Source organism: Cucurbita pepo, chromosome LG01 (assembly GCF_002806865.2).
Source record: "Cucurbita pepo subsp. pepo cultivar mu-cu-16 chromosome LG01, ASM280686v2, whole genome shotgun sequence".
Classification (NCBI taxonomy): Eukaryota; Viridiplantae; Streptophyta; class Magnoliopsida; order Cucurbitales; family Cucurbitaceae; genus Cucurbita; species Cucurbita pepo.
Genome location: NC_036638.1, coordinates 3,332,619 through 3,355,318, shown reverse-complemented (window position 1 = coordinate 3,355,318; position 22,700 = coordinate 3,332,619). Strand labels below are relative to the sequence as shown.

The 22,700-nt window shown below is 39.0% G+C and overlaps 7 protein-coding genes and 1 long non-coding RNA gene across 10 annotated transcripts; 7 read left to right on the top strand and 1 right to left on the bottom strand.

Moving 5' to 3' along the window:
* Nucleotides 1–414: 414 nt before the first annotated feature.
* Nucleotides 415–3,515, top strand: LOC111791484 (O-methyltransferase MdmC-like). The gene is made up of 9 exons (XM_023672857.1): nucleotides 415–730; nucleotides 945–1,257; nucleotides 1,332–1,469; nucleotides 1,569–1,694; nucleotides 2,525–2,592; nucleotides 2,839–2,908; nucleotides 3,027–3,092; nucleotides 3,170–3,247; nucleotides 3,322–3,515. Exons 2-9 carry the CDS (start codon nucleotides 961–963, stop codon nucleotides 3,361–3,363), a joined length of 885 nt encoding a protein of 294 aa, XP_023528625.1. The 5' UTR covers nucleotides 415–730; nucleotides 945–960; the 3' UTR covers nucleotides 3,364–3,515.
* A 362-nt stretch (nucleotides 3,516–3,877) lies between these two features.
* On the top strand, nucleotides 3,878–14,558 carry LOC111787999 (ubiquitin carboxyl-terminal hydrolase 25-like). Of its 3 annotated transcripts, none has more exons than XM_023668130.1 (8): nucleotides 3,878–4,233; nucleotides 4,342–4,807; nucleotides 4,938–5,013; nucleotides 5,132–5,224; nucleotides 8,344–8,493; nucleotides 8,575–9,287; nucleotides 9,699–9,827; nucleotides 13,583–14,558. In XM_023668130.1, the coding sequence occupies exons 1-8, from the start codon at nucleotides 4,053–4,055 to the stop codon at nucleotides 13,686–13,688; spliced, it is 1,914 nt and encodes a 637-aa protein (XP_023523898.1). In that variant the 5' UTR covers nucleotides 3,878–4,052; the 3' UTR covers nucleotides 13,689–14,558. The 3 variants fall into 3 exon arrangements, with proteins under 3 accessions (XP_023523898.1, XP_023523914.1, XP_023523905.1); XM_023668146.1 differs by having other exon boundaries at nucleotides 3,879–4,233; nucleotides 8,344–8,430; XM_023668137.1 differs by having other exon boundaries at nucleotides 3,879–4,233; nucleotides 8,344–8,430; nucleotides 8,515–9,287.
* A 1,580-nt stretch (nucleotides 14,559–16,138) lies between these two features.
* On the top strand, nucleotides 16,139–17,247 carry LOC111788054 (probable glutathione S-transferase). Its single transcript, XM_023668201.1, has 2 exons — nucleotides 16,139–16,571; nucleotides 16,649–17,247. The coding sequence occupies exons 1-2, from the start codon at nucleotides 16,257–16,259 to the stop codon at nucleotides 16,991–16,993; spliced, it is 660 nt and encodes a 219-aa protein (XP_023523969.1). The 5' UTR covers nucleotides 16,139–16,256; the 3' UTR covers nucleotides 16,994–17,247.
* Nucleotides 17,248–17,707: 460 nt separating this feature from the next.
* Nucleotides 17,708–18,605, top strand: LOC111788038 (glutathione S-transferase U19-like). The gene is made up of 2 exons (XM_023668177.1): nucleotides 17,708–18,067; nucleotides 18,145–18,605. Exons 1-2 carry the CDS (start codon nucleotides 17,714–17,716, stop codon nucleotides 18,487–18,489), a joined length of 699 nt encoding a protein of 232 aa, XP_023523945.1. The 5' UTR covers nucleotides 17,708–17,713; the 3' UTR covers nucleotides 18,490–18,605.
* Nucleotides 18,606–18,708: 103 nt separating this feature from the next.
* LOC111788045 (probable glutathione S-transferase parC) lies at nucleotides 18,709–21,118 on the top strand. The gene is made up of 3 exons (XM_023668190.1): nucleotides 18,709–19,326; nucleotides 19,413–20,622; nucleotides 20,693–21,118. The coding sequence occupies exons 1-2, from the start codon at nucleotides 19,012–19,014 to the stop codon at nucleotides 19,755–19,757; spliced, it is 660 nt and encodes a 219-aa protein (XP_023523958.1). The 5' UTR covers nucleotides 18,709–19,011; the 3' UTR covers nucleotides 19,758–20,622; nucleotides 20,693–21,118.
* LOC111788019 (probable glutathione S-transferase) lies at nucleotides 20,110–21,118 on the top strand. The gene is made up of 2 exons (XM_023668156.1): nucleotides 20,110–20,622; nucleotides 20,693–21,118. The coding sequence occupies exons 1-2, from the start codon at nucleotides 20,128–20,130 to the stop codon at nucleotides 21,035–21,037; spliced, it is 840 nt and encodes a 279-aa protein (XP_023523924.1). The 5' UTR covers nucleotides 20,110–20,127; the 3' UTR covers nucleotides 21,038–21,118.
* Nucleotides 21,056–21,577, bottom strand: LOC111788061. The gene is made up of 2 exons (XR_002814097.1): nucleotides 21,391–21,577; nucleotides 21,056–21,306 (listed from the first exon to the last, which is right to left on the bottom strand). It is a non-coding gene; the product is annotated as an uncharacterized LOC111788061 (long non-coding RNA).
* A 9-nt stretch (nucleotides 21,578–21,586) lies between these two features.
* Nucleotides 21,587–22,685, top strand: LOC111788029 (probable glutathione S-transferase). The gene is made up of 3 exons (XM_023668167.1): nucleotides 21,587–21,714; nucleotides 21,836–22,190; nucleotides 22,268–22,685. Exons 1-3 carry the CDS (start codon nucleotides 21,602–21,604, stop codon nucleotides 22,610–22,612), a joined length of 813 nt encoding a protein of 270 aa, XP_023523935.1. The 5' UTR covers nucleotides 21,587–21,601; the 3' UTR covers nucleotides 22,613–22,685.
* The last annotated feature ends 15 nt before the right edge of the window (nucleotides 22,686–22,700 follow it).

Genomic DNA, 22,700 nt, shown 5'->3' with positions numbered 1-22,700 from the left:
AAAGGAATTTTGTGTCAAATCCCATCTCTGAACAAAACATTCTTGACAAGGGTGTGAAAATCTCTCATTAACATACTAGTTTTAAAAATCTTGAGAGGAAGTTTGAAAGGAAAAGCTCTGAGAGGACAATATCTACTATCGTTGGCTAAGGTCGATACAAATGATATTCAAGCCAGACACCGAGTGATGTGCCAGCGAGAAAACTGAGCCTCAAAGAGGGTGGACACGAGGTGGTGTGCTAGAAAGGACACTGGCCTGAAAGGGGATGAATTGGGGGGTCCTAGATATCGGGCAATGTGCCAGCGAGAAGGTTTAGCTCCGAATGGGATGGAGAACGAAATATTCTCTATAAAGCGTAGAAACTTCTCCTAGCAGATGGGTTCTAAAAATTTTGAGGGAGAGTTCGAACGGGAAAGTCGGACAATATCTACTCAGGGTGGAAACGGCTTTTTGGCTTGTTCTATCCTATTGTAATTAGTTGATTGAGGGAAACCTTGTGATTCTTCGTTTTTTTTTGTAGATCAGAACCAGAGCAAGATGCAACAAACGAGCTCCGAATCTTACCGGAGCTGGAACAGATAAGGAGACTAATGGCGATGAATCTAATGACTTGCCAATGTTTAATCAAACGACGCCGTGTGAACCTCTAGTGGCTATATCTGTAGCTGCGTGCCGTCTTCCCACCGGGCCGTAGTTCAGTGCGAGTCTTCAACTGGTTTCTTCTCAACAGGTACGTTTTCTTTCTGCGTTTTGATGTCTTCCCTCTTCGTTTAATCTGCAAAGCTTTAACATTCTCTCGCATGGCTTCGCGTCATCCCCGCATGCCCACCAGCTGTTTGTAGAAATGCCCAAGAGAGTATCTAATTTGTCGAGCTATAAAGTTAGTATACTATTTGGTTTTCTGTTTCCTACTTTTCTTCATGGCTTTCTGCTCCACCCTGCAGTGCATATCGTTCTTTGATGATGTCAAGCAGCAATATGGGGCTGCGTTTTTTGTCATACCCACAAAGGAATCTGCTTATGAAGCTCTCATCTATGCCCCCAGTGGCTGCAATTGCCAGCTTCGGGACTATCAAAAGGGCTATGGCTTGCAGGCGTGTTCGTTGTCATTTGAACTTGGATGATTCCAGCAGCAAGAAGAGGCAGCTGGAAAGGGTTTGTTCCGCCAATTCAAATGGGAAATTTAGCAATAAAGAGTTCATTAGTGTTGACTCACGGCTTTATGAGTATATCCTCTCCAATGTTCGAGAGCCTGAGGTACAATGTTGTTGCTCATCTATATGTTAAGTACTTTATGATCTGTCTGATTGTGATTGAATTCGTTGATTTAGATCTTGGGGCAACTTCGTGAGGAGACCGCCTCATTGCGTGGTAGCAAAATGCAGGTATCGCCTGATCAAGCACAACTTCTTGCAATGATTGTTCAAATTCTCGGTGCAAAGCGGTGCATCGAAGTGGGTGTTTACACTGTAAGCCCCTTCCTCCCATTCTTACTGCTTAATAACAAGGTTTTGTTTTGAAGAGTGCTATAACTTTAGGGCTAACCATAGTTTTCTATTCTCATTTAGGGATATTCATCTCTGGCCGTAGCGTTAGTCCTTCCAGAATCAGGGCGCTTAGTTGCCTGTGAAAGGGATGCCATATATCTAGATGTTGCTAGAAAATATTATGAACTTGCCGGTGTTTCTCACAAGGTAAGTACTTCTGGTTCTTCTTTCATCAAATGATTATGAACAGTGACATGAATCTTTTGAGAAATACTATCTTCCTATTTTTCTGCTGATAATCTGCAACTTTCATATTGTAATAGCTCCTACATGATTGCAACCAATGTATTCTGTTTGAGCTGTAAACTGTTTGTAGCAAATTTTTTGTTAGTTCTTGCTAGTATATTTCCTTTTACCCACATGATTGCAACCACGTTGATTGGAGAGGGAAACAAACGAAGCATTATTTATAAGGGTGGGGAAACCTCTCCCTAGCATATGCGTTTTAAAAACCTTGAGGGGAAAGCCCAAAGAGGACAATATCTGGTAACGGTGGGCTTGGGCTGTTACAAATGATATTAGAGCTAGACACCGGGCGGTGCGCCAGCGAGGACACTAAGCCCTGAAAGGGGGTGGACACCGGGCGGTGTGCTAGCGATGACGCTGAGCCCTGAAGGGGGGTGGATTGTGAGATCCCATATCAATTGAAAAGTGGAATAAAACATTCTTATAAGGGTGTGGAAACCTCTCCCTATCTGATGCATTTTAAAAACCTTGAGGGGAAACGTGAAAGGGAATGTCCAAGGAGGACAATATCGACTAGCGGTGGGCTTGGGATGATACTCTAACTAATTAACCGGGAGATTTGAGAAAGGCCATTCATTTAATCAGATTCCTCAAATTTTAGACCAGCCATACAGTATACCCTCTTATGGGTATACAAAGATCGATCAATTTCGTGTATTTATGTTCATAATTTTAAGCTATAACATGTTTCTGATGATCAAAACATGGTTTTGGACAATTTCTGGAAGTAGGTGGATGTGAGACATGGGCTTGCAGCAGATACACTCAAATCACTTATTGCAAATGGTGAAGCTGGCAGGTGAAGTGTTTTATGTTATATCATGTTTTGATTCAAAAACTTGTTTCGTTAGTTGATGGAATGATCTTATAATGCTTCTATTAGATTTTGTTATAACTATCCCATTATGTTCTCTCTTTTACCTTCTTGGCGATTTAACATGATATCAAAGTTAAAAGGGTGAGCTTTAAAACTTCTGTGATTTTACTTCCTCCGATGGCCTTTTTACAAAGATTGAATAGATAACATATTTCTGTGCACGTATAGTTATGATTTTGCGTTCATCGATGCCGAGAAGAGGATGAACGAGGAGTACTTCGAACTGCTACTGCAACTGGTAAGACGAAAAACAATTAGCTTCTGCTAAAAAATCTGTTTATGTGTAATGGTTTTGTCAGATAGCCTATCTTTTCAGTCCATGATGTTGAAGTAAGTTCTTCATCGCCTTCATTCAGGTGAGAGTTGGAGGTATAATTGTGATTGACAATGTCCTTTGGTATGGAAGAGTAGCTGACCCAACGGTGCGTTAGCTTCGACATCTCGTGACATTGTGCCTCCATTTTAGTGTAGTTAACTGATGATCATGGTCTTTGAGCAGGTAAATGACAAGCAGACTGATAGCATTAGGAGATTGAATAAAAAGATAATGGAAGACGATCGAGTCGGGATTAGTATAGTGAGCATTTGATCTATGTTCCCTCTGCTAGCCTCCTTGAACTATGATGATGGTACTAAACTTGGTTTATTTAGGTACCCATTGGCGATGGCATGACAATTTGCCAGAAGAGATGAATGGTGCCTGCTGAACTTGAGGGCGTAGCATTAGCAAAACAGTGCATAAATGAATTTGAGTTTACTTTTGTGGATAAATATTTTATTTTTCTTTTGTGAATGTATTTCTATAGGATGTTGGAATATAATGCCATGTGGTATGATCATATCTACTTAGGAAAATCCAAAAAAAAAAAAAAAAGAAAAAAAAAAAGAAAACACTTCAATCATTGATGCATAATCATCAAGCTATATAATACAATATGGTTAGTAGTAATTTTAATTTTATTTGATAACGTGAATTTAACTCAATATTAAATCTCTTAGCTTATAAAGTTAAATATGTGTGAGATAATTAAAAGTTTAAATTTATGTAAATAAATAATTTTATTTATTTATTTATTTATTTATTTTTGCAATATTATAAATATAATTTTTTAAAGAGGAGTAATATGATTGTTAAAAAAAATAAAAATAAAATAAATGAATAAACCGCATAAGGTAAGACGAACTAATTTCAACGATTTGTCCTCTTTTATTTGGGTTGGAGGGAAAGGGGGGAAAAGGCGGTAGAAGAACAAAGGGAGGGAAAAGAAGAAAAGAGCTATGCGATTTCGTTGGTGTTGGTGCCGGCGGCGACACTCGGGGAGTAGAGGTCCGGCGGCTTCTAATGCTCTGCACAAACCTAGCCAGGAAGAAGAAGGTCGTTAATGGCCTTGCAATTGCAAATGAGTTGGCAACCGAGTTTACTGAGTCAGAAGCGGCGAAATGGCCCCCCTCTCGGTCTCAGAAACCTAGGCAATACCTGCTACCTCAACAGCGTCCTTCAGTGCCTCACTTACACCCCTCCCCTTGCCAATTTCTGCCTTCGAAACCAGCACTCTTCTCTATGTATGAATTTTCCTTCGTTTTTTTTCCTTTCAATTTGATTCCGTTTTCAGCCCTAATTATTGTCCTGTGTCTGTGTTTGTGCGCTTCGTTTTTCTTTTTTCGTTTCAGGCGATTCTGCTTCCTCCAACGCGGAGAGAAAGCGTGAATGTCCGTTTTGTATTCTGGAAAGGCGTATAGTGAGGTCTTTGAGCTTGGATCTCACCTTGGACTCGCCTCTCAAGATCCAGAACTGTCTCAGGATCTTCGCCGAGCACTTTCGCTTGGGCCGCCAGGAGGACGCCCACGAGTTCCTTCGTTATGTCATCGATGCTTGCCACAACACCTGCCTCCGCTTGAAGAAGCTGCGTCGAACTGGCGGAGGTGCGAGTGGAAGCTCCACGGTGGTGAAGGAGATTTTCGGGGGTGCCTTGCAGAGCCAGGTGAAGTGTTTATCTTGTGGAAACGACTCCAATAAGGTTGATGAGATAATGGATATTAGTCTTGATGTTTTGCATAGTAGTTCTCTTAAAGAGGCATTGCAGAAGTTCTTTCAACTGGAAGTTTTAGATGGCAGTAATAAGTACAAGTGTGACAAGTAAGCTTTTATTATGTCCTATATATATATATATATATATATATATATATATATATATCGTCTTTCTCCTCTGGTTTTGGAATTTTCTTTTGCTCGGGTCTGACTTGTGGAGATTATATTTCCTTTGTAGTTGTAAGAAGTTGGTGGTGGCGAGGAAGCAGATGTCTATACTTCAAGCACCGAATACTCTTGTCGTCCAATTGAAGGTTTTCTGTCCTAACTTTTGGTTTCTTGTTTCTTTCCCCTGTTCAATTCATTGTTGTTTGTTCAGTTCGTAGTGTTGCTGCTTTCATGTAAAGGGTTGTTCTTGGATGGGTTTGGCAGAGATTTGAAGGCATATTTGGTGGTAAGATTGACAAGGCCATTGCGTATGAGGAGAGTTTACAACTTTCAAATTTTATGTGCAAAGGAAGTCAGGTACGTGTCTAACATCAGATTCCCCATCCGAATCAATCAAAGCAGCTGATTGTCTTGTTTGTTATTAGTTGAAAATTTTTCTTGCGCTATATATATATATATATGTTGATAAGAAACAACATAACTTTTGTGGACAAAAAAAGAAAAAAGAAAAAAAATAGAGAGAACAGCCTAAGGACTGGGGTAGAGGATACCCCCTCCCTGAAAACTAACCTCAAAACAACTCTCCAATTGATGATAATGGCTAACAAACTGCAATTACAAAAGAATGTTCAGTGGTTGGTGCACCACCATGAAGATGTATGATGTAAGTTGCGTCAGTAGTAACCCACAATGACTTCCTCATCTTCATAAATCCTGCTGTTTCTTTTCCTCCATAACAACCACAAAGGCGTGTATGCCTGCTCCACAGCACCCTAGCTATGTCTTTAAAACAAGCCCCTCCAAACGATTCAGGGAGACTGTCCACCTTCTCAGAGAGACAGAATTCCAACTCAAACTCTTTCTGCAGTCTGCAGATAAGCCCAGCTCATTCTAGCAACCAGACAATGGAGAGAAATGTGATATGAGCGTGTCTTCATTATTTTGCACAAGCAGCAGACTGAGGGGGAAATGAACCATTGGTGGAATTTCTGTTGAAGTTTATCGGCAATGTTGGCAGTGTTCAAACTTCTGTTGAATAAAACCAAAGAAGGAATTTCACTTTATTAGGCATTTTAAAACCAAAATTTTCTTTGCCACAGGGTACTTATCCCAGCTTCGCTCCTACCTACACCTTCCTACCTTTTGAGCTAGCCAAGTGGAAGAAGGTAGATTTAGCAGAGAAGCCACCCCCTGGATCCAAATTCCCAACAATTTATCACGAGCTTGACCTCTTTAAATTAAGTCCAATATAACCGTGAAGGCAGCTCACCTCAAGATCTCTGTCAAAAAGATATCTTCTAAGCCCCAACTTCTAAGTGTGGGAATCCTCAGTACGGATCCTCATGCACCAACTCAGCCTTCCTGAAATGCAATTAGTGACCTCACTATGGCCATCTGCTTGTGGGTGATTGGTTATATCAAACCATGGATCATTGTCTAATTTCTTCTATCAAGTCCTCCATAAGGGACCCTAAAATTTAACAGACTTGTTGAATGTCTTAGTTCTGTAACAAAACAATTTATTTATTGGAAAGTGATTTGAAAAGACTTGTTGCATACAGGGAAAGAAACAATACACTTGTAAAGTAATCTATGAAAACGAAGGTTTCACCATGACTCTTGCAATATCATCGTACTTTTATTTGGAATTGGTCTTTGCATGAGCAATACAACATATTGTGTTTGCTTGTTTCTTTTAGGTAGGTCAACTTCTGCTTAAATTTCCTTTTATGTTGAGGCCAAAAAAATTGGAGATGAGAGTTATACAAGATCGAAGATTCTAGGACTATCATTTAGACAGCAATCTAGCCTTTAAAGAACCTATGTGCTATTTAGTCTATACTGAGGAATCATTTGAAAAATTTTGCTGTATGAAATTGCTGGAGTGAATAACAAGGAGTGTGGGACTTAGATTTCAGAAATGGTCAATTAAAATTTGATTCTAATCAAATTTTGCAAAAGATCTCTTGGAGCAGTTTATTGAAGACGTGATAGCTCTATTGAAGGCAATTTAGGGAATGGACCAAAGGGATAAAAGGGTGTGGAACTTGCTACCCTTTTAGTGTGTCAGCGTCTGCTGTGTTGGGGAAGAAATTTAGTAGCAAATAATTATTTTCTCATTTGCCCATTTCAAGATCAGTATTTGTGACCAATATCCCAAAGATTATTTGGGAGCAAAAAACTTAAGGAAAGGTTGGCATGTTCTTATGGAATCCTGTTCCGTGGGGGTATTAATAAGGCAAGTGTAATCCAAAATAGGACTGTACGTGTTGGCATATTTGTAACTAAGAAATACTGATATTAACAAAGGACATAGATATGAAGATGGCGTAACACAATGGTATGTCAGTTTTTAGAAAAGCAGGACACTCGATACTTTTCTTTTAGAATATATGTTTATATAAATGTATTTAATACTTTTTAATAGCCAAAACATGTAAATTTTAGCAATAAAACCAATATTACTTCACTAAAAATATATCGAGTCAATTGACACTTTGACACAACTCATTATCCAACAAAGTTTCTAAGAATACAAACTAGAGTGTAGGGAATACAAAAAGTAAATGGAAGCAATTTTAACTCATGCTCAACATTACCGGAGGTCGAATATAAGGAATAATTTGATTAGCCATGGCTAGAGGAAGAAGGAATCCTCATAGTTTGGTTCAATGTTCTTGTTAGTCAGTTGAAAACGTACAATGTTTTAAAAGGGTTTTTAGGCTTATGCCTTGAGCCTCACCTCGAGACAAGACTCTAACTCTTAGCCTCAAGTTTTATGCTTTCTTTAGACCATAAGAGGCTTAGAGTCTCTAGCTTTGTGTAGTGATTAGAAAAATAGTATTAATTTGCCCTATGCATAAAAAAGATATAAAGGTTTGAGTTGTAACAATTTGAAGAAATACTACTAGGCTTAAAAAACATTTAAGGAAAAAAGTTAAAGAATTAGTTGATCTTATCCATGTTAAAGATATCCTTTTAGAACTTTTGTTCAAGTGGCAATTGACAAGGGTGATCTTTTTATACTTTTATATAACTATTATGTTTAGCCATACTTGATCATACAAATTTAGGATTTGCATAATGTTATTAATTAAAAAGCCCTCATTCTGTCTCAAGGCTCACCCTTTGCCCCTTTAAGCTGAAAAGCCTTGAGGGCGCCTTTAGCCTTTTAAAGATCGAACATGTATATATATACATAAATGAAAAGAGTTTGAATCTAGAAGGCCATAACTTCTGTCTTTTACAGCTTTGATTGGCATGTAAACCATATGTATCTTTGTACGTCTGTCTTCTACTGTGATATCGTTAATTTTTTTTTTTTTGCTGTATGTCCTTAAATGCTTGCTTTATTTCTCTTTGCATGCTTCATTCATGCTACAGGTTGCAATTCCCATTTAGTAGTCTCTGTTGTAGGGGAGGCTTTTTATAATTCTCTTTTTTGATATTTATTCATTTATTAAATCATGTTGCAGGATCCACGTCCAGAGTACAAGCTCTTTGGTACCATAGTGCATTCAGGCCTTTCTGCAGAATCTGGGCACTATTATGCATATATCAAGGTCTATGTGGACCATATTCATATAAAGCCTACTAAATTTAAGACAAGATCAGATCCTTACAAGGTTTTCTGTAATTTTTAGCAGGATGCATCGGGTAGATGGTATTGCTGCAACGACTCATTTGTTACAGTTTCAACTCTGCAGGAGGTCTTGTCAGAGAAGGTGTATATTCTCTTTTTCTCTCGTACGAACCAAAGGCCAGTAACTGCAAACGCAGCTCTTGGTTCAAATGGTGTAAAATCTCATGAAGGTAATGGCATTGAAGCATCCAAAATCTCAAAACCTTCTGCGGTAACTAAAACAGCACAGACAAAATCCCATGTTGAGCAATCTTCTCGGAAAGAACTTTCAAGTCTATCTAAGGTAGAAAAACCAACTTTCAGTCAGCGAGGAAAATCTTATATGAATGGACATTCTAATTCTGTACGAGCTCCTTCCACCATTAACGGGAAGATAGTTCTTGAGAAGGATCAATCCATCAAGGAGAACGAGAAAGAAAATGTAAACTCGTTGCATTTGGAAAATGGTGTGAGACATAAATCTTTTCTTGGGAATGGAAATAGCAAGAAAAGTAATGAAGTTGCTGATGATGTCACTGAGAGGGAACGTAAATCTGTGTTAATGAATGGTAATGGTAATGGCGAGAGTGTGGCAATGAAAGAAGATAAATACGATCAGTGTGATGGTAATCCTATGAATAACAAGTTCACTGCAGGAAATGGGTCTGGTCATGAAGAAGTGGATAATGCAGTCAACTGCTCCTCTGAGATCAAAATGGCAAAAAGAAAATCAGACCTCTGTATCTTGTTTCAACAGGATGCTCTATCTCGAAAAAGAGTTGAAGAACTGACAGAAGAGTAAGTTAATTTCCTTTAAAATATTTCCCTATCGATTTCAATAGTCTAATAGATTCATTTTATGATTTTTGGTAGATTAAGATGAATGGGAATCTTCTTCTGTCCTGACTAGATTTGACTTGTTGACCCATACACACAGTGTGGTCGCCAAACAGGAAACCATGTGTAGTTGGGTTTCCATAATAAAAAAACTATTGATCTTATTAGTTAAGGTTTAGATTCACTTAGTTGTTACTATCGACCACTTAAAACAAGTTATATATGTGATGCAGCGTTGGCCAACCCCTTTTGTGTATTAGTTTAGATTCACACAGTGTGGTCGCCAAATAGGTCCTGCTGCAGTTTTCTGTTTTATACTACACTTTTATCAAGTTACTTCTGGTCTCTGACACCTTTTATATCTATATTCAGTCTCAAGAGAGAAACTTTCTCAGTTTTAAGAACATGCGGTTGGTCAAAGGAGGTCTTCAGTTGCATGCGTTCAAGGAAGAGATTGTGTTTACGAGAAATGGGGAGCACTCCAGGCAGTAACGATTTAAAGTACGTATTACTTTTTACTACAGATAACTTTATAATTCAAGTCTACTTGGTTGCTTTGATTAGTTATTATTTTAAATTAATGCTCACGTTCAGAAACTCGGTCATTGTTTTTTGCTGACCCATTCTGTTCTAAAACTTGTGATGTGTACTAGCATATTGGGAATTTTCCAAACCTGGATTGTGAAATCCTTCTTGATAATCTGTATCAGTGACTATAAATTTAGAAGGGAACTTCTTTTATTTTTAGTCTACAAAGCATGAGCGCTTCACCTTGGACAACATGTCAGAGTTGGACACTCCAACACTTGTTGGGTGCGTGTTGGACACTCTTTTTTGGAACAAGATACAAACATGTTTAAACGATACAAACTTCTGTTTTGAACAGAAAGAAGGCAAAAAGAAAGGAAAGGAAATGATCAAACAGGAAGTAAAGATGGAATATCATCTCCATAGAAAAAGAAAAATAAAAGACTTACAAAACATAGACCTTAATAAAAAAGTCTAGTCTGAATATCATCTCAAAAGAAAAAGAAAAATAAAAGACCTACAAAACACAGAACCTTAACAAAAATCTAGTCTTGAATTGTATCAACTTCTCTAAAGAAATCCCAAAGGAACAGGAGCATACAATCTATGCTCAATAATTTCTGCCAACTAAGCCCTTACAAGGAAAACAAGTCAGATCATCCGTTGCATGACAAAGAAGCATGTCTTATTAATTTGTTACAGAAAAGACAGTCCAAAAGTGGGAAACTATGCAGTGAAAATAGAACAATGATCTGATAAGGANGCATACAATCTATGCTCAATAATTTCTGCCAACTAAGCCCTTACAAGGAAAACAAGTCAGATCATCCGTTGCATGACAAAGAAGCATGTCTTATTAATTTGTTACAGAAAAGACAGTCCAAAAGTGGGAAACTATGCAGTGAAAATAGAACAATGATCTGATAAGAAACACCTAAGAAACCAAGTGGTTCCCTCGCATGGAGGATAGATTAAAATTAAAAATCTACCTCTCAATCATTGAGACATTGAAACATTGAAACACATAAGAGATGCCTATGAAGGTTTTATTGAGATCGTTAAAAAAACTTCATCGCGTGTGTGTGGACCTGATCGAAGCCACCATTTGTATTAAGAAAAACTCATGGGGTTCCATACTAGCAGAAGTCTCAATATAGACCCTTGCTTCAATGGAGAATTATTTGTTGATGTTATGACTGGTTTCCAAGGCACCAAACAAGCACGTAAAGGAAATGTACAGTAGAGGATACCGAAGTTATTACAGATATTTGAGGAGGCATTCTTGGACCATACCATTGGTCAAACCACTGAGAAACATTACCCAAAGGGGCTTCTCAATTACAATATGACTCAACACTAAATTTACACATGACAGAGACTGTTGCCATACCACAAAGCCCTAAAAAGGTCAAGACCACTCCCATCTACCATGTATTACCCCTACTTTCAAAACCAACTCCTACAAAATGAGGTCAACCCCCAATCAAAACCAACTCCCGCACCCTCCCCATTAGCCATGCCCCATAAACTCATAGTTTCCCCACATAAACCAGGGGCCAACAGCCCCTCACCCCGCATTTCACCAATCTCCAAACCCCATATATTATACCACTTCTTATCCCTAATCCACAAGTTGTGACAACACCACTATAAGAACATGCTATCATCATAAAGAACCAAAGAACCTTCCTCATCCTAGGAACAAAGTTCTCCACTGTCGGCTCTCACCAAAAAGAATTGATGATGAATATGCCTCTAGCCCTCAATCCCTCTCAACAGCCCCACCATCTCCTACAGCGGGTATGCCCAAGCTCTCTCTCCCATCGCCAGAGATTATCCTTGCGGACATAGAGCTTGACACTCTTTTTCGGGAAAAGCAGAATGAAAGAACAATGGTCCTCCAAATCTTGGCACCATGGCTAAAAGAACACCACATGTGCATCATGGTTATTCTGTCTGTGAAAAAGAAGCCCACTACCGCCAAGAAATAGAGTAAATTGACTAGAGAGATTGTTGGCCTCCTTTTAAACATCAATTATGAGAAATCGAGTAAGTCACAATTGGGTGGCTAATATCTTTTGTGATTATTATCTTTTGGAATGTTAAAGACTTGGGAGATTTGCAAAGAGAGCTCTCGTGAAAAAATATGGTAATTCTTCAAGAAACAAAATTGAATTTTGTTGATCATTGGATGGTTAAACCCCCTTTGGAGTGCTGGACTTATTGGTTGGTCAACTTTGGATGCCTCAGGAACATCGAGGGGGAGGGGGGATCTTGATTATGTGGAATAACCTATAACTCTGATCAGTTTCGAAATCACCAAAGACCTATACACCTTAACCACACATATTACATTGGCCGATAGTTACACTTTTTGGATAATAGGGATCTTTGACCCTTTTAGATATCAAGAAAAACCTGCCAAATAGGGATCTTTGACCCTTATATATATCAAGAAAAACCTGCTAAATAGGGATCTTTGACCCTTATAGATATCAAGAAAAACCTATCTTTTGGCAGGAATTACCATACCTATATTGCCTGTACACAGAGAATTGGCTTTTTGTTGGTGATTTGAATATCTCTCGGTGGGGACATGAAAAGTTCAATGGAAAAGTCACCAGAGACACGAGGCACTGAAACAATTTCATAAGAGAAGTTGAGTTCATTGTCCTTCCCCTCGATAATGGTCTCTATACTTGGTCAAACAATAGATCTCCACCCACCTGACACTCATCGACAGATTTCTAGCAACAGAAAGCCTACTTGGAAAATTTAGTAACATTTGTGTGCAAAGACGGAATAGATCTACATGATCATTATCCCATTCTACTTTCCATGGGTTGCTAATGGGGCCCCTTGCCTTTCCGCTTTGAGAATGTGGCTGAACCATTCCGAATTTTTGACTATGGTGGAATATTGGTGGAAGAATATGCCCCTCTGTGGATGCACGGGGCACGGTTTCATCAACAAAAAGGAGGAAACTGGCTCTATTACACCAGTTCAACATACACATACACACACACAATAGCTCATGAAAGCTGAACTTAGTAAGTAAGAACAATCTTGGAGACAAACGTTAAAGACGATGGCTAGAAGAAGGTGACATAAACTCCAAAATTTTCCATCATATCATGGCTACAAAGAAAGGAAAGAGTACCATTATAGAAATACAAAGAAAGGAAAGAGTACCATTATAGAAATCTATCGACACAAGGCAGAAGTTTAGAAAACAAAGATGAAATTATCTCAAAAATTGTGTCTTTTTACATGTCCTTGTATACAAAAGGACGATGCCCTCTTTGAATTTCCTCGTGATCTTGACTGGAGTCCTATTGATCAACAACAAGCTGCCTCCGTCGAGGTTGCTTTTGCTGAAGAAGAGGCGGGAAGGGCGATACAACACCTGAGCTCCAACAAACTCCAAGATAGAATGGTTTTACCTCAAAAGTAAGAAAAAAAAAAATGTTGGAACTTTCTTAGAGCCATTATCATGAGAGTGCTCCAAGATTTTTTTTTTAATTTTTTTTTTTCCAGAACCTAAATGAAACATACTCTCCTCGACTTGGTATTGAATGGTTGGAACTTCAACACAAACTTCTTGGTGGGTGTTTTATTCTTTTTGCATTTACTTCAATCATATGCATGAAAGCCACTAACCATGGAGCTTTTCTTAATTCCCCGTCTTTATATATTGTAATTTACACGTGAACTCACATACAATGCAGGAAATTGCTGATTGCAGATGCCAAGCAAAAGTTTATTTCACGGATACCAGAAGTTCTAAAAGAGGACCTTATAAAAAAGCTTCAAGTATTTAGTCAAGAAAAGTAACCTGGAAGGGTCTCTTCTCTTTGAATGCGGTAGCTGTGCTGAGAAACAAACCTTATGCAGGTTCTTGATGTAGATCCATATATACTAAGAGATGCCGTCACAATCTATATAACAAAATTCATTCTGTTGTAACTGGCCCCTTTGACGGGAATGGAATGTCCTGGTGGATAAGAAGAATATGTCCAGTTCAAGCAAGCATTAGCATCGCTGGGAATTAGTCCTTTAATGCCCTCAATCCCCTGCCGCGGATTTACCATTAATCTTGTGAAGAACTGGGATCACCAATGCGCATGATTGAAATTTCTTTATAACGCGATGCTGCACAACTGGCAGCAGTCATGGCAGAGAAGAAAGTTCAGGAATTCTATTCGATTTTGTATAATATCCTTTTTGGTAGGAGTTTTGGTTTACAATCATTNAAAAAAAAAAAAAAAAAAAAAATAAAAAAAAAAAAAAAAAAAAAAAAGTATAGGCAGACTACGGGAGAAATACATATCTATGGTTTCATTGAGTTAGCATTTATTTTACCATGTAAGTCTGTTTTTGAGCAATCTATTTCACCCCACATTTGATTCTTGTACCTGACTCAGCGCGATAAAATGACACCGTTTGCCCTTGCTGCTGCACCCCCTACAGTTGGAAATATTTCGAGCGGCACTGCTTAGAAAGGGTTTGATGGTATTTGTTAATTTTCAGTTTGACTGCCATGTATCTCTTTCGGTTTTTTTTAATGCCTTCTCACTTTACTGTGAATTTTTATACATCCGTAGTGGAGCTAACGCTGAGTTCTGTGGCAAACTCAATATTTTGCAAGTCTGAATTTGACGTGCCTTGAAGATATTATTTGATACAACGAGGTTGATGCTTCTATTCTTTTCTCCAAATTACTCTATAACATGTTGTCTGAGTAGGTATGTATATGTATTTGTTCATTGTATTTATATATGTATGTGAGCCGTTTATTTTTTAAAAAATCATCTGAGAGCTCGTGATAATCAAACGAATACAATATTGGTTATGGATAGTTCCTATAATTTTGAAAGTTAGATTTTAGTTTAGGTGATTCGCTAAAGTTTCATAAATGGGTATGGTTTGATAATATTGTCACAAAATTCACAAAATTATTTTGGTATCTCCAACATTTTTATGTAAATTTGTGAAAGAATATTTGTTTCACTCCTAGATTTTGTGGAATTTATTGCAGAAGTAGTCGCTCCAGCACCCCGAAGACTTTTCCACCCTCGATGAAGCATTAAATTTATTACGGGTAAGCAGTGACGTCGTCATTATTTCCGTGGGACCCACGTTTGATTAGGACATGGATGGGAAGATTGGTTATAATATATAGCTTAATAATTGACTGAACTTCAAAATATTTAACAACAATGGATAACTTTCAATTTTGATATATTTGAAAATTTTTAAAGGTAGTTAACTACTATATTAGTATAAAATGATTTTTTTTTTTTTGTTGGTTTATGTGAGATCCCACGTTAGTTGTAGAGATAACGAAACATTTCTTATAAAGTGTGAAAATCTTTTACTAGCAAGAAATGATGATACATAACACGCTAGTAGTAGGTTTGAATTGTGGAATGAAGCATTCTTGATAAATTGGCTCTTACAAATCGTATGAATCAGATATCGGGCGGTGTGCTAGCAAGGACGTTGGGCTCTCAAGGAGGATGAATACAAGTTTAAGTTCCAAAATAAATTTGCTTTGCTTAGTAAAAGTTATCATGATATAATTCAAAAGTATAATTTATAGAGTGATTCTTATATTCATTTGAAATTAGAAAAAAAAATCATAAATTGATGTTGATGAATTGAAAATAGATATTTCGAGTAAAATAATGGATGGATTGGCTATGACCAATCAAAGATGATAAGATAGTTGAGGTTGGTAAGAGTTTTAGCATCATCTAAGGGCCTATAGAGGACCATGCCAAAGGACGCTATACGTCGACATATTTTAGTTTTTTACGTACGCTTCAATATGTCAAGTTAATATTGAATTGGACTTGTTTCAAACCATACTCATAAATTAATGAGTCTTAAATTTACTATACCACTAGAGACAAATTATTTTGACTCTCGTTAATGGACAAGTTAACTAGGACTTTGGTTGAACCACAAATCGAACACAAGTAAGCTGATCACTACTAGATAGCCAAATAGAGTAATAGATTGGTTGTACTTATCTCGAACTAGGTCATCTTTTTGTGAATGATTTAAATTTCTGGATTTTCCTTATACTTCCAAGATTATAATCAATTTTGTTGAGTAAGAAGAAAGATAGGATTCTAATCTGATCAGCTTCTTTTTCTAAATTTAGTATAATTAAACCATTTGTGCATTTTTAAAGGGTGCCCACACAAAATTTATAGTAAGACCCCATACTCGATATGATTTTTTTCACTCCAAAGAACTCATTTTCTTCTCCTTTCATTTTCCGTTTAGTAATTTAGCCTCTCACTCCCAAATTTGCTATAAAATGGGTCCACTCTCAACCTCAAATTCAATCTCTTCTCCATTTCCATTTTGGTGTTTGTTCCCAATTTGACAAAAATGGCGAATGAAGTGAAGCTGTTGGATTTCTGGCCCAGCATGTTTGGGATGCGAGTTAGAATAGCTCTGGCTGAGAAGGGCGTGGCGTACGAATACGTGGAAGAAGATCTGAGAAACAAGAGCCCTTTGCTTGTGCAGATGAACCCAATTCACAAGAAAATCCCTGTTCTTGTTCATAATGGAAAACCCATCTCCGAATCTTCCATTATCGTTCAGTACATCGATGAAACCTGGAAGGACAGAGCTCCTCTGTTACCGTCTGATCCATACGAGAGGGCTCAAGCCAGGTTTTGGGTGGATTTCATCGACAAGAAGGTGACATTCTAAAAACCCTTTACCTGATAGGCCTTAATGACATTCGTAAGCAATGAAAGGGTTATGAAAATGTGCAGCTTTATGATGAAACGAGGAAGACATGGGGGAGCAAGGGAGAGGAGCAGGAGGCAGGGAAGAGGGGGATGATTGCAATTTTGAAGCAACTGGAGGAAGTTCTTGGGGAGAAGGCTTTCTTTGGAGGAGAGTGTTTGGGGTTCGTAGACATTGGTTTGATTGGATTCTCATCTTGGTTTTATAGCTATGAGACCATTGGGAAGTTCAGCATCGAGGCAGAGTGTCCCAAGATCATGGCTTGGGTGAAGAGATGCTTGCAGAAGGAGAGTGTTTCAAAGTCCCTGCCTGACCCCATGAAAGTGTATCCCTTTGTGCTTGAAATTATGAAAGCCCTTGGCCTTGACTAACCAAAAATCTGCACCCTTTTCGCTTGTTGGTTGTTAGTTGTAGTGTTTGTGTTTGGTGTTTTCTTACCATATGGTTTGGAGGCTGAAAAAAGGATTGTGATTTGCATACTTTGATGGGTGGGTGTGTTTTGAATAATAGCAATGTTGCGAGTCATTGAATAAACGACTGCGGGGCTTTCGGTTCTAGACAAGAGTCTCGAGTGTAGATCATTACTATGTAACAACACCCCTTCCTTTAAAGTTGAAGCTTTGAATACATGTCCATGTTGAACTAAAAAAATAATCGATTCTTAGTTATAAATCTCTACTATGATTTTAGAAAATTTAGAAAATGGGTTTACAAATTTTTTTGAAAAACATTAAGCATAAAGGAACGAGAGAATCACATTGAGAGCTATAACTGACAATAATCCTACATCATATAGTCTCCAACTTTAATAAAACGAAGGAAATAACATTATTTGGCTTCAGGGCTATAAGGCTATAAAGGTAAATGAGGGTACCGTACCTAAGTAAGGGTAGTTCGTGGATTGAGTAATTTACGGAAGGTCACCTTACCTGTAAGGGTACCAGGTAACTCGAGTATTTTAAGAAATATCGTCCTCTTTAAGAAATATCAGTCCTCTCATTTACGTTTTCTAAATTTTCCTTTCTATTCTCGCTGTGAGTGTTGTTAAAAAAGGAAAAGAGTAGGAAAAATGAGAGTCCACCAAATTGTTGATGAAAGAAAGTGGTAGAAGCTTGCACCCCAAATATAAAATGGCGGAGGAAGTGAAACTGTTGGACTTTTGGGGCGGCATGTTCGGGATGCGAGTAAGAATCGCCCTGGCCGAGAAGGGCGTGGCCTACGAATATGTGGAACAAGATCTAAGAAACAAGACCCCTTTGCTTGTGCGGATGAACCCAATTCACAAGAGAGTACCTGTTCTTGTTCATAATGGAAAACCCATCTCTGAATCTTCCATCATCGTTCAGTATATTGATGAAACCTGGAAGGACAGAGCTCCTCTGTTGCCGTCTGATCCTTACCAGAGGGCTCAGGCCAGGTTTTGGGTGGATTTCATCGACAAGAAGGTCACATTCTAACAACCCTTTACCTTATAGGCCTTAATGATGTTCCTAAGCAATGAAAGTATTATGAAAATGTGCAGCTTTACGTTGAAACGAGGAAGATATGGATGAACAAGGGAGAGCAGCAGGAGGCAGGCAAGAAGGAGATGATAGCAATTTTGAAGCAACTGGAAGAAGTTCTTGGGGAGAAGGCTTTCTTTGGAGGCGAGCGTTTGGGATTCATTGACATTGGTTTGATTGGATTCTCAACTTGGTTTTATAGCTATGAAACCATTGGGAATTTCAGCATCGAGGCTGAGTGTCCCAAGATAATGGGTTGGGTTAAGAGGTGCTTGCAAAAGGAGAGTGTTTCAAAGTCCTTGCCTGACCCCATCAAAGTCTATCACTTTGTGCTTCAAGTTAGGAGAGGGCTTGGCCTTGACTAACCAAAACTCTGCACCCTTTTTCACCTGTTCCTTGTTGTTCTAGTCTCGGTCTTGAATAAGTTGTGAAGGATTTGTGTGGATAATCGGTATAACTAAATCGAAGATTGTTGACCCAAGGATTATCTTGTCAAGTGACTCATTAAATGTTCAAGAATTAGATCTAAACACAAAATTGCATGGATCAAATGACGTAACTTGAGGTTGGTAAGAGAGAATATATGGTACAAATATGCATAGAATATATGGTACAAATATGCATACGGGACCATATCACTAAATGCTAGTCGTACTAAGTTGTCCATATACACTTGAACACTTGTGACTTCCTATCCAACGTCATGTTTCATGCCAACATACTCATAATCTAAGAGCCTTTAAGTTTAAAATGTCTTATTGTTTAAAAATGTATGATCCCACGTCGATTGAAAAGAAGAGAGTAAGGAAATTATCTATATAAATACTTTGGCTCAAGCTCAATCTCTTCTCCATTTCGATTTGTGAGTTTGTTCCCAATTGGCAACAATGGCGGAGGAGGTGAAACTGTTGGATTTTTGGCCCAGCATGTTCGGGATGCGTGTTAGAATAGCTCTGGCTGAGAAGGGCGTGGCCTACGAATATGTGGAACAAGATCTGAAAAACAAGACCCCTTTGCTTCTGGAGATGAATCCAATTCACAAAAAGGTACCTGTTTTTGTTCATAATGGAAAACCCATCACTGAATCTTCCATTATCATTCAGTACATCGATGAAGTATGGAAGGAGAATCCTCCTCTGTTGCCATCTGATCCTTACGAGATGGCTGAAGCCAGGTTCTGGGTGGATTTCATCGACAAGAAGGTGCCATTCTCAAAACCCTTTACCTGATAGGCCTTAATGTTTTCATCGATATTCCTAAGCAATGAATGTATTATCAAAATGTGCAGCTTTACATTGAAACAAGGAAGATATACATGAGCAAGGGAGAAGAGCAGGAGACAGGCAAGAGGGAGGTGATAGCCATTTTGAAGCAAGTGGAAGAAGTTCTTGGGGAGAGGGCCTACTTTGGAGGAGAGTGTTTGGGGTTCATAGACATTGCCTTGATTGGATTCTCATCTTGGTTTTATAGCTATGAAACCATTGGGAATTTCAGCATTGAAGCTGAGTGTCCCAAGATCATGGCTTGGGTGAAGAGATGCCTGCAAAAGGAGAGCGTTTCAAGCTCCCTGCCTGACCCCATCAAAGTCTATCACTTCTTGCTTCAAGTCAGGAAAGCACTTGGCCTTGACTAACCAAACTGCTTCAGTCAGGAAGGACTTGGTGCGGATCAAAATGGATGAAATTTTTAGTGTTTGTGGTTGGGGTTTTGATATCTTCTCCCACTTTGATGCAGTGTAGTAAGTCATTGAATAAATGGCATGGCCAGCCCTATGGTTAGCATTAAAAAGTTAAATTAATCTATAAGTTCTGTTTTTAATAGATTCTTGAGTACGTTTCCAGTATCAAGAACACGATGAACTGACCCTCCATAGAAATCACTAATCTCCACCATAGTTTGATAGTGTCTACTTAAAATACTAAACCAGACTCCCACGTGATCCTTCCTCAAAACAATGAGTCCACACCATGTTGAATGGTCCATAACATTTGGAAGTTGCAGAAATGGACTCTGTTTTCACCGCTTCCTTTCCCCTTTTGTCCTTTCTCTTCTCTCTCCACTATTCCATTTTGTCACACTTTCTACAAAATGGGTCCACTCTCAAACTCACTCTCAATCCCTCAAAACCCATAGCCCTAAAGCGGCGCTCTCCCTTCGAGTTTCATCTTCCCCATTTGGCAACAATGGCAGAGGAAGTGAAGCTCTTGGACTTCTGGCCCAGCATGTTCGGGATGCGAGTCAAAGTAGCCCTGGCCATGAAGGGCGTGGCGTACGAATACGTAGAACAAGATCTTAGAAACAAGAGCCCTCTGCTTCTGGAAATGAACCCAATCCACAAGAAAATCCCTGTTCTTGTTCATAACGGAAAACCCATCTGCGAATCATCCATTATCGTTCAGTACATCGATGAAACGTGGAAGAACAGAGCTCCTCTGTTACCATCTGATCCATACGAGAGGGCTGAAGCCAGGTTTTGGGTGGATTTCATCGACAAGAAGGTTCGGGTGAATTAATGAAAGTTTAGTTCCTTTTGTTCATGGTGTTTGACATTGATAAACAAAAATGCAGGTGTTTGATAGTGGGAGGAAGATCTGGGCGAGCAAGGGAGAGGAACGTGAAGAAGGGAAGAAGGAGTTCATGGGAAGCTTGAAGAAGCTGGAGGAAGTTCTTGGGGAGAAGGCTTACTTTGGAGGTGAGAGTATGGGGTTTGTGGACATTGTTCTGATTGGATACTACACCTGGTTTTACAGCTACGAGAGCATTGGGAACTTCAGCGTTGAGGCTGAGTGCTCCAAGATAATGGGATGGGCTAAGAGATGCTTGCAAAATGAGATCGTTTCCAACTCCCTGCCTGACCCCTTCAAGATCTGTGACTTTGTGCTTCTAATGAAGAAGAAGTATGGCCTTGAATGAACAAACAAACAAACCATGTGTGGACTATCTCTAATGTACTTTGTATGCTGAAATAAATTTGGGGTATTTTGATCTGTTAAATTATGTTCATGTTCATATCTTTACTTCAATAAAGAAATAAGTTTTGAAATTTTTTACCGTCTTGTTCTCACTTGGCGTATGTCGTGGCCGCCGCCTTGGTTTCCCTTTCCTCCACCCGATTGGCGTGGTTACACGCCTCTACAGAGCTCGTCTCCTTCACGGATCCGGTAGATCCCTTCAAGCCCATCCTGTGGACACCAAAATCGCAGTGTTTCGTTAAGGTTTGGGGAAGTTATGGAAGGCTAAAGTTCTGAGAAACCCACGACTCTCACCTCCAACGTCAACGGAAAACTCCCTTGAACACGTTAGGAGCCGAGCCCGAATGGTGAGCGGACCGCCGCAGAGTCTGTGTCGAACACGTCGCCGGCGAAATAGTGTATTTTGTTCGAGAGGTCCGTTAAAAGTAATTGAGAATCAATTAAAGAAAGAAGGTTGTTCCAGAGCTCCTCAATGAGTAGTCATTCGGTGTAATTTGTTTAAGGAATGTCCATGATTCACGTGCTTTCTACACTGTTCTTTATTTTAATTTTAATTTTGTTGACAGATGGATATTATGTTGGAAAACAAGAAAACAAGAAGGATGAAAGGTCACAAAGGTATGTCACCTAATCTCTTCCACGTATGCAATGACGACAGTGGAGGTGAAAGGTCGTACTTATTGTCAATCCAACTAATAATCTTCAAACTTGAATAAAACCCTCATCCCTCCCAAAACAGCTTCAACATCCTCCATTGTTGCACAATGAGTTCATCACAAGAGCTGGTTTTGTTGGACTTACGGGCTAGCCCTTTTGCCACGAGGGTGAGGGTGGCTTTGGCAGAGAAGGGGCTAACCTTCGAGACAAAACAGGAAGATTTGAGTAACAAAACTCCTCTGCTTCTGGAGATGAACCCTGTACACAAGCAAATCCCTGTTTTGATTCACAAAGGCAACCCCATTCTCGAGTCTATCATAATCCTTGAATACATCGACGAGACATGGAGCAGTGAGGCAGGCTATGCTAATTTGCTTCCTTCTCGTCCTTACGACAGATCCCACGCTAGATTTTGGGCTGACTATGTGGACAAGAAGGTATCATCACCAAGCTCTCCTCTTTATCTTTGATTTTGCTGTTATGGGTTCTTATGAAAAGCTGTTGCAAACACTAGATTTACCCAATTGGAGGGAAGCTATGGAACAAAAAGGATCTGACAGAGGAGGAGAAGGAAGCGGCAATGAAGGAGCTGCTGGGGAGCTTCAAGCAGCTGGAGGAAGAGCTTGGAGACAAGCCCTATTTTGGAGGCCAATCATTTGGGTTTATAGATCTCTCGCTCATTCCATTTTACAGCATGTTTCTTGCCTTCAAATTGCTTGGAAATTTGGACTTGGAAGCTGAGTGTCCTAAGATCCTGGAATGGGCTAACAGGTGCTGCCTCAGAGAGACTGTCGCCAAAAGTATGCCTACTCAACAGGAGGTTTACGACGTCGTTTTGGACATTATAAAACGTCATTAATTGTATTGTTGTAATTTTAATTATTCGCTCTGAATAAAATATGTACCCATATGGTCATTTTATCTTTAAATTATTTGAATTCTGTACG

Bases quoted from the DNA above. Each gene is read 5' to 3' on its own strand.
- LOC111791484 (XM_023672857.1), top strand. From the start codon at position 961: ATGATGTCAAGCAGCAATATGGGGCTGCGTTTTTTGTCATACCCACAA. The intron at 1,470-1,568 runs GTAAGCCCCTTC...ATTCTCATTTAG, and splicing joins TCGAAGTGGGTGTTTACACT to GGATATTCATCTCTGGCCGT. The intron at 1,695-2,524 runs GTAAGTACTTCT...TTCTGGAAGTAG, and splicing joins TTGCCGGTGTTTCTCACAAG to GTGGATGTGAGACATGGGCT.
- LOC111787999 (XM_023668130.1), top strand. From the start codon at position 4,053: ATGGCCTTGCAATTGCAAATGAGTTGGCAACCGAGTTTACTGAGTCAG. The intron at 4,234-4,341 runs GTATGAATTTTC...TTTTCGTTTCAG, and splicing joins AAACCAGCACTCTTCTCTAT to GCGATTCTGCTTCCTCCAAC. The intron at 5,225-8,343 runs GTACGTGTCTAA...ATCATGTTGCAG, and splicing joins TTATGTGCAAAGGAAGTCAG to GATCCACGTCCAGAGTACAA.
- LOC111788054 (XM_023668201.1), top strand. From the start codon at position 16,257: ATGGCGAATGAAGTGAAGCTGTTGGATTTCTGGCCCAGCATGTTTGGG. The intron at 16,572-16,648 runs GTGACATTCTAA...GAAAATGTGCAG, and splicing joins TGGATTTCATCGACAAGAAG to CTTTATGATGAAACGAGGAA.
- LOC111788038 (XM_023668177.1), top strand. From the start codon at position 17,714: ATGAAAGAAAGTGGTAGAAGCTTGCACCCCAAATATAAAATGGCGGAG. The intron at 18,068-18,144 runs GTCACATTCTAA...GAAAATGTGCAG, and splicing joins TGGATTTCATCGACAAGAAG to CTTTACGTTGAAACGAGGAA.
- LOC111788045 (XM_023668190.1), top strand. From the start codon at position 19,012: ATGGCGGAGGAGGTGAAACTGTTGGATTTTTGGCCCAGCATGTTCGGG. The intron at 19,327-19,412 runs GTGCCATTCTCA...CAAAATGTGCAG, and splicing joins TGGATTTCATCGACAAGAAG to CTTTACATTGAAACAAGGAA.
- LOC111788019 (XM_023668156.1), top strand. From the start codon at position 20,128: ATGGACTCTGTTTTCACCGCTTCCTTTCCCCTTTTGTCCTTTCTCTTC. The intron at 20,623-20,692 runs GTTCGGGTGAAT...ACAAAAATGCAG, and splicing joins TGGATTTCATCGACAAGAAG to GTGTTTGATAGTGGGAGGAA.
- LOC111788029 (XM_023668167.1), top strand. From the start codon at position 21,602: ATGTCCATGATTCACGTGCTTTCTACACTGTTCTTTATTTTAATTTTA. The intron at 21,715-21,835 runs GTATGTCACCTA...CTCCCAAAACAG, and splicing joins AAGGATGAAAGGTCACAAAG to CTTCAACATCCTCCATTGTT. The intron at 22,191-22,267 runs GTATCATCACCA...TGCAAACACTAG, and splicing joins CTGACTATGTGGACAAGAAG to ATTTACCCAATTGGAGGGAA.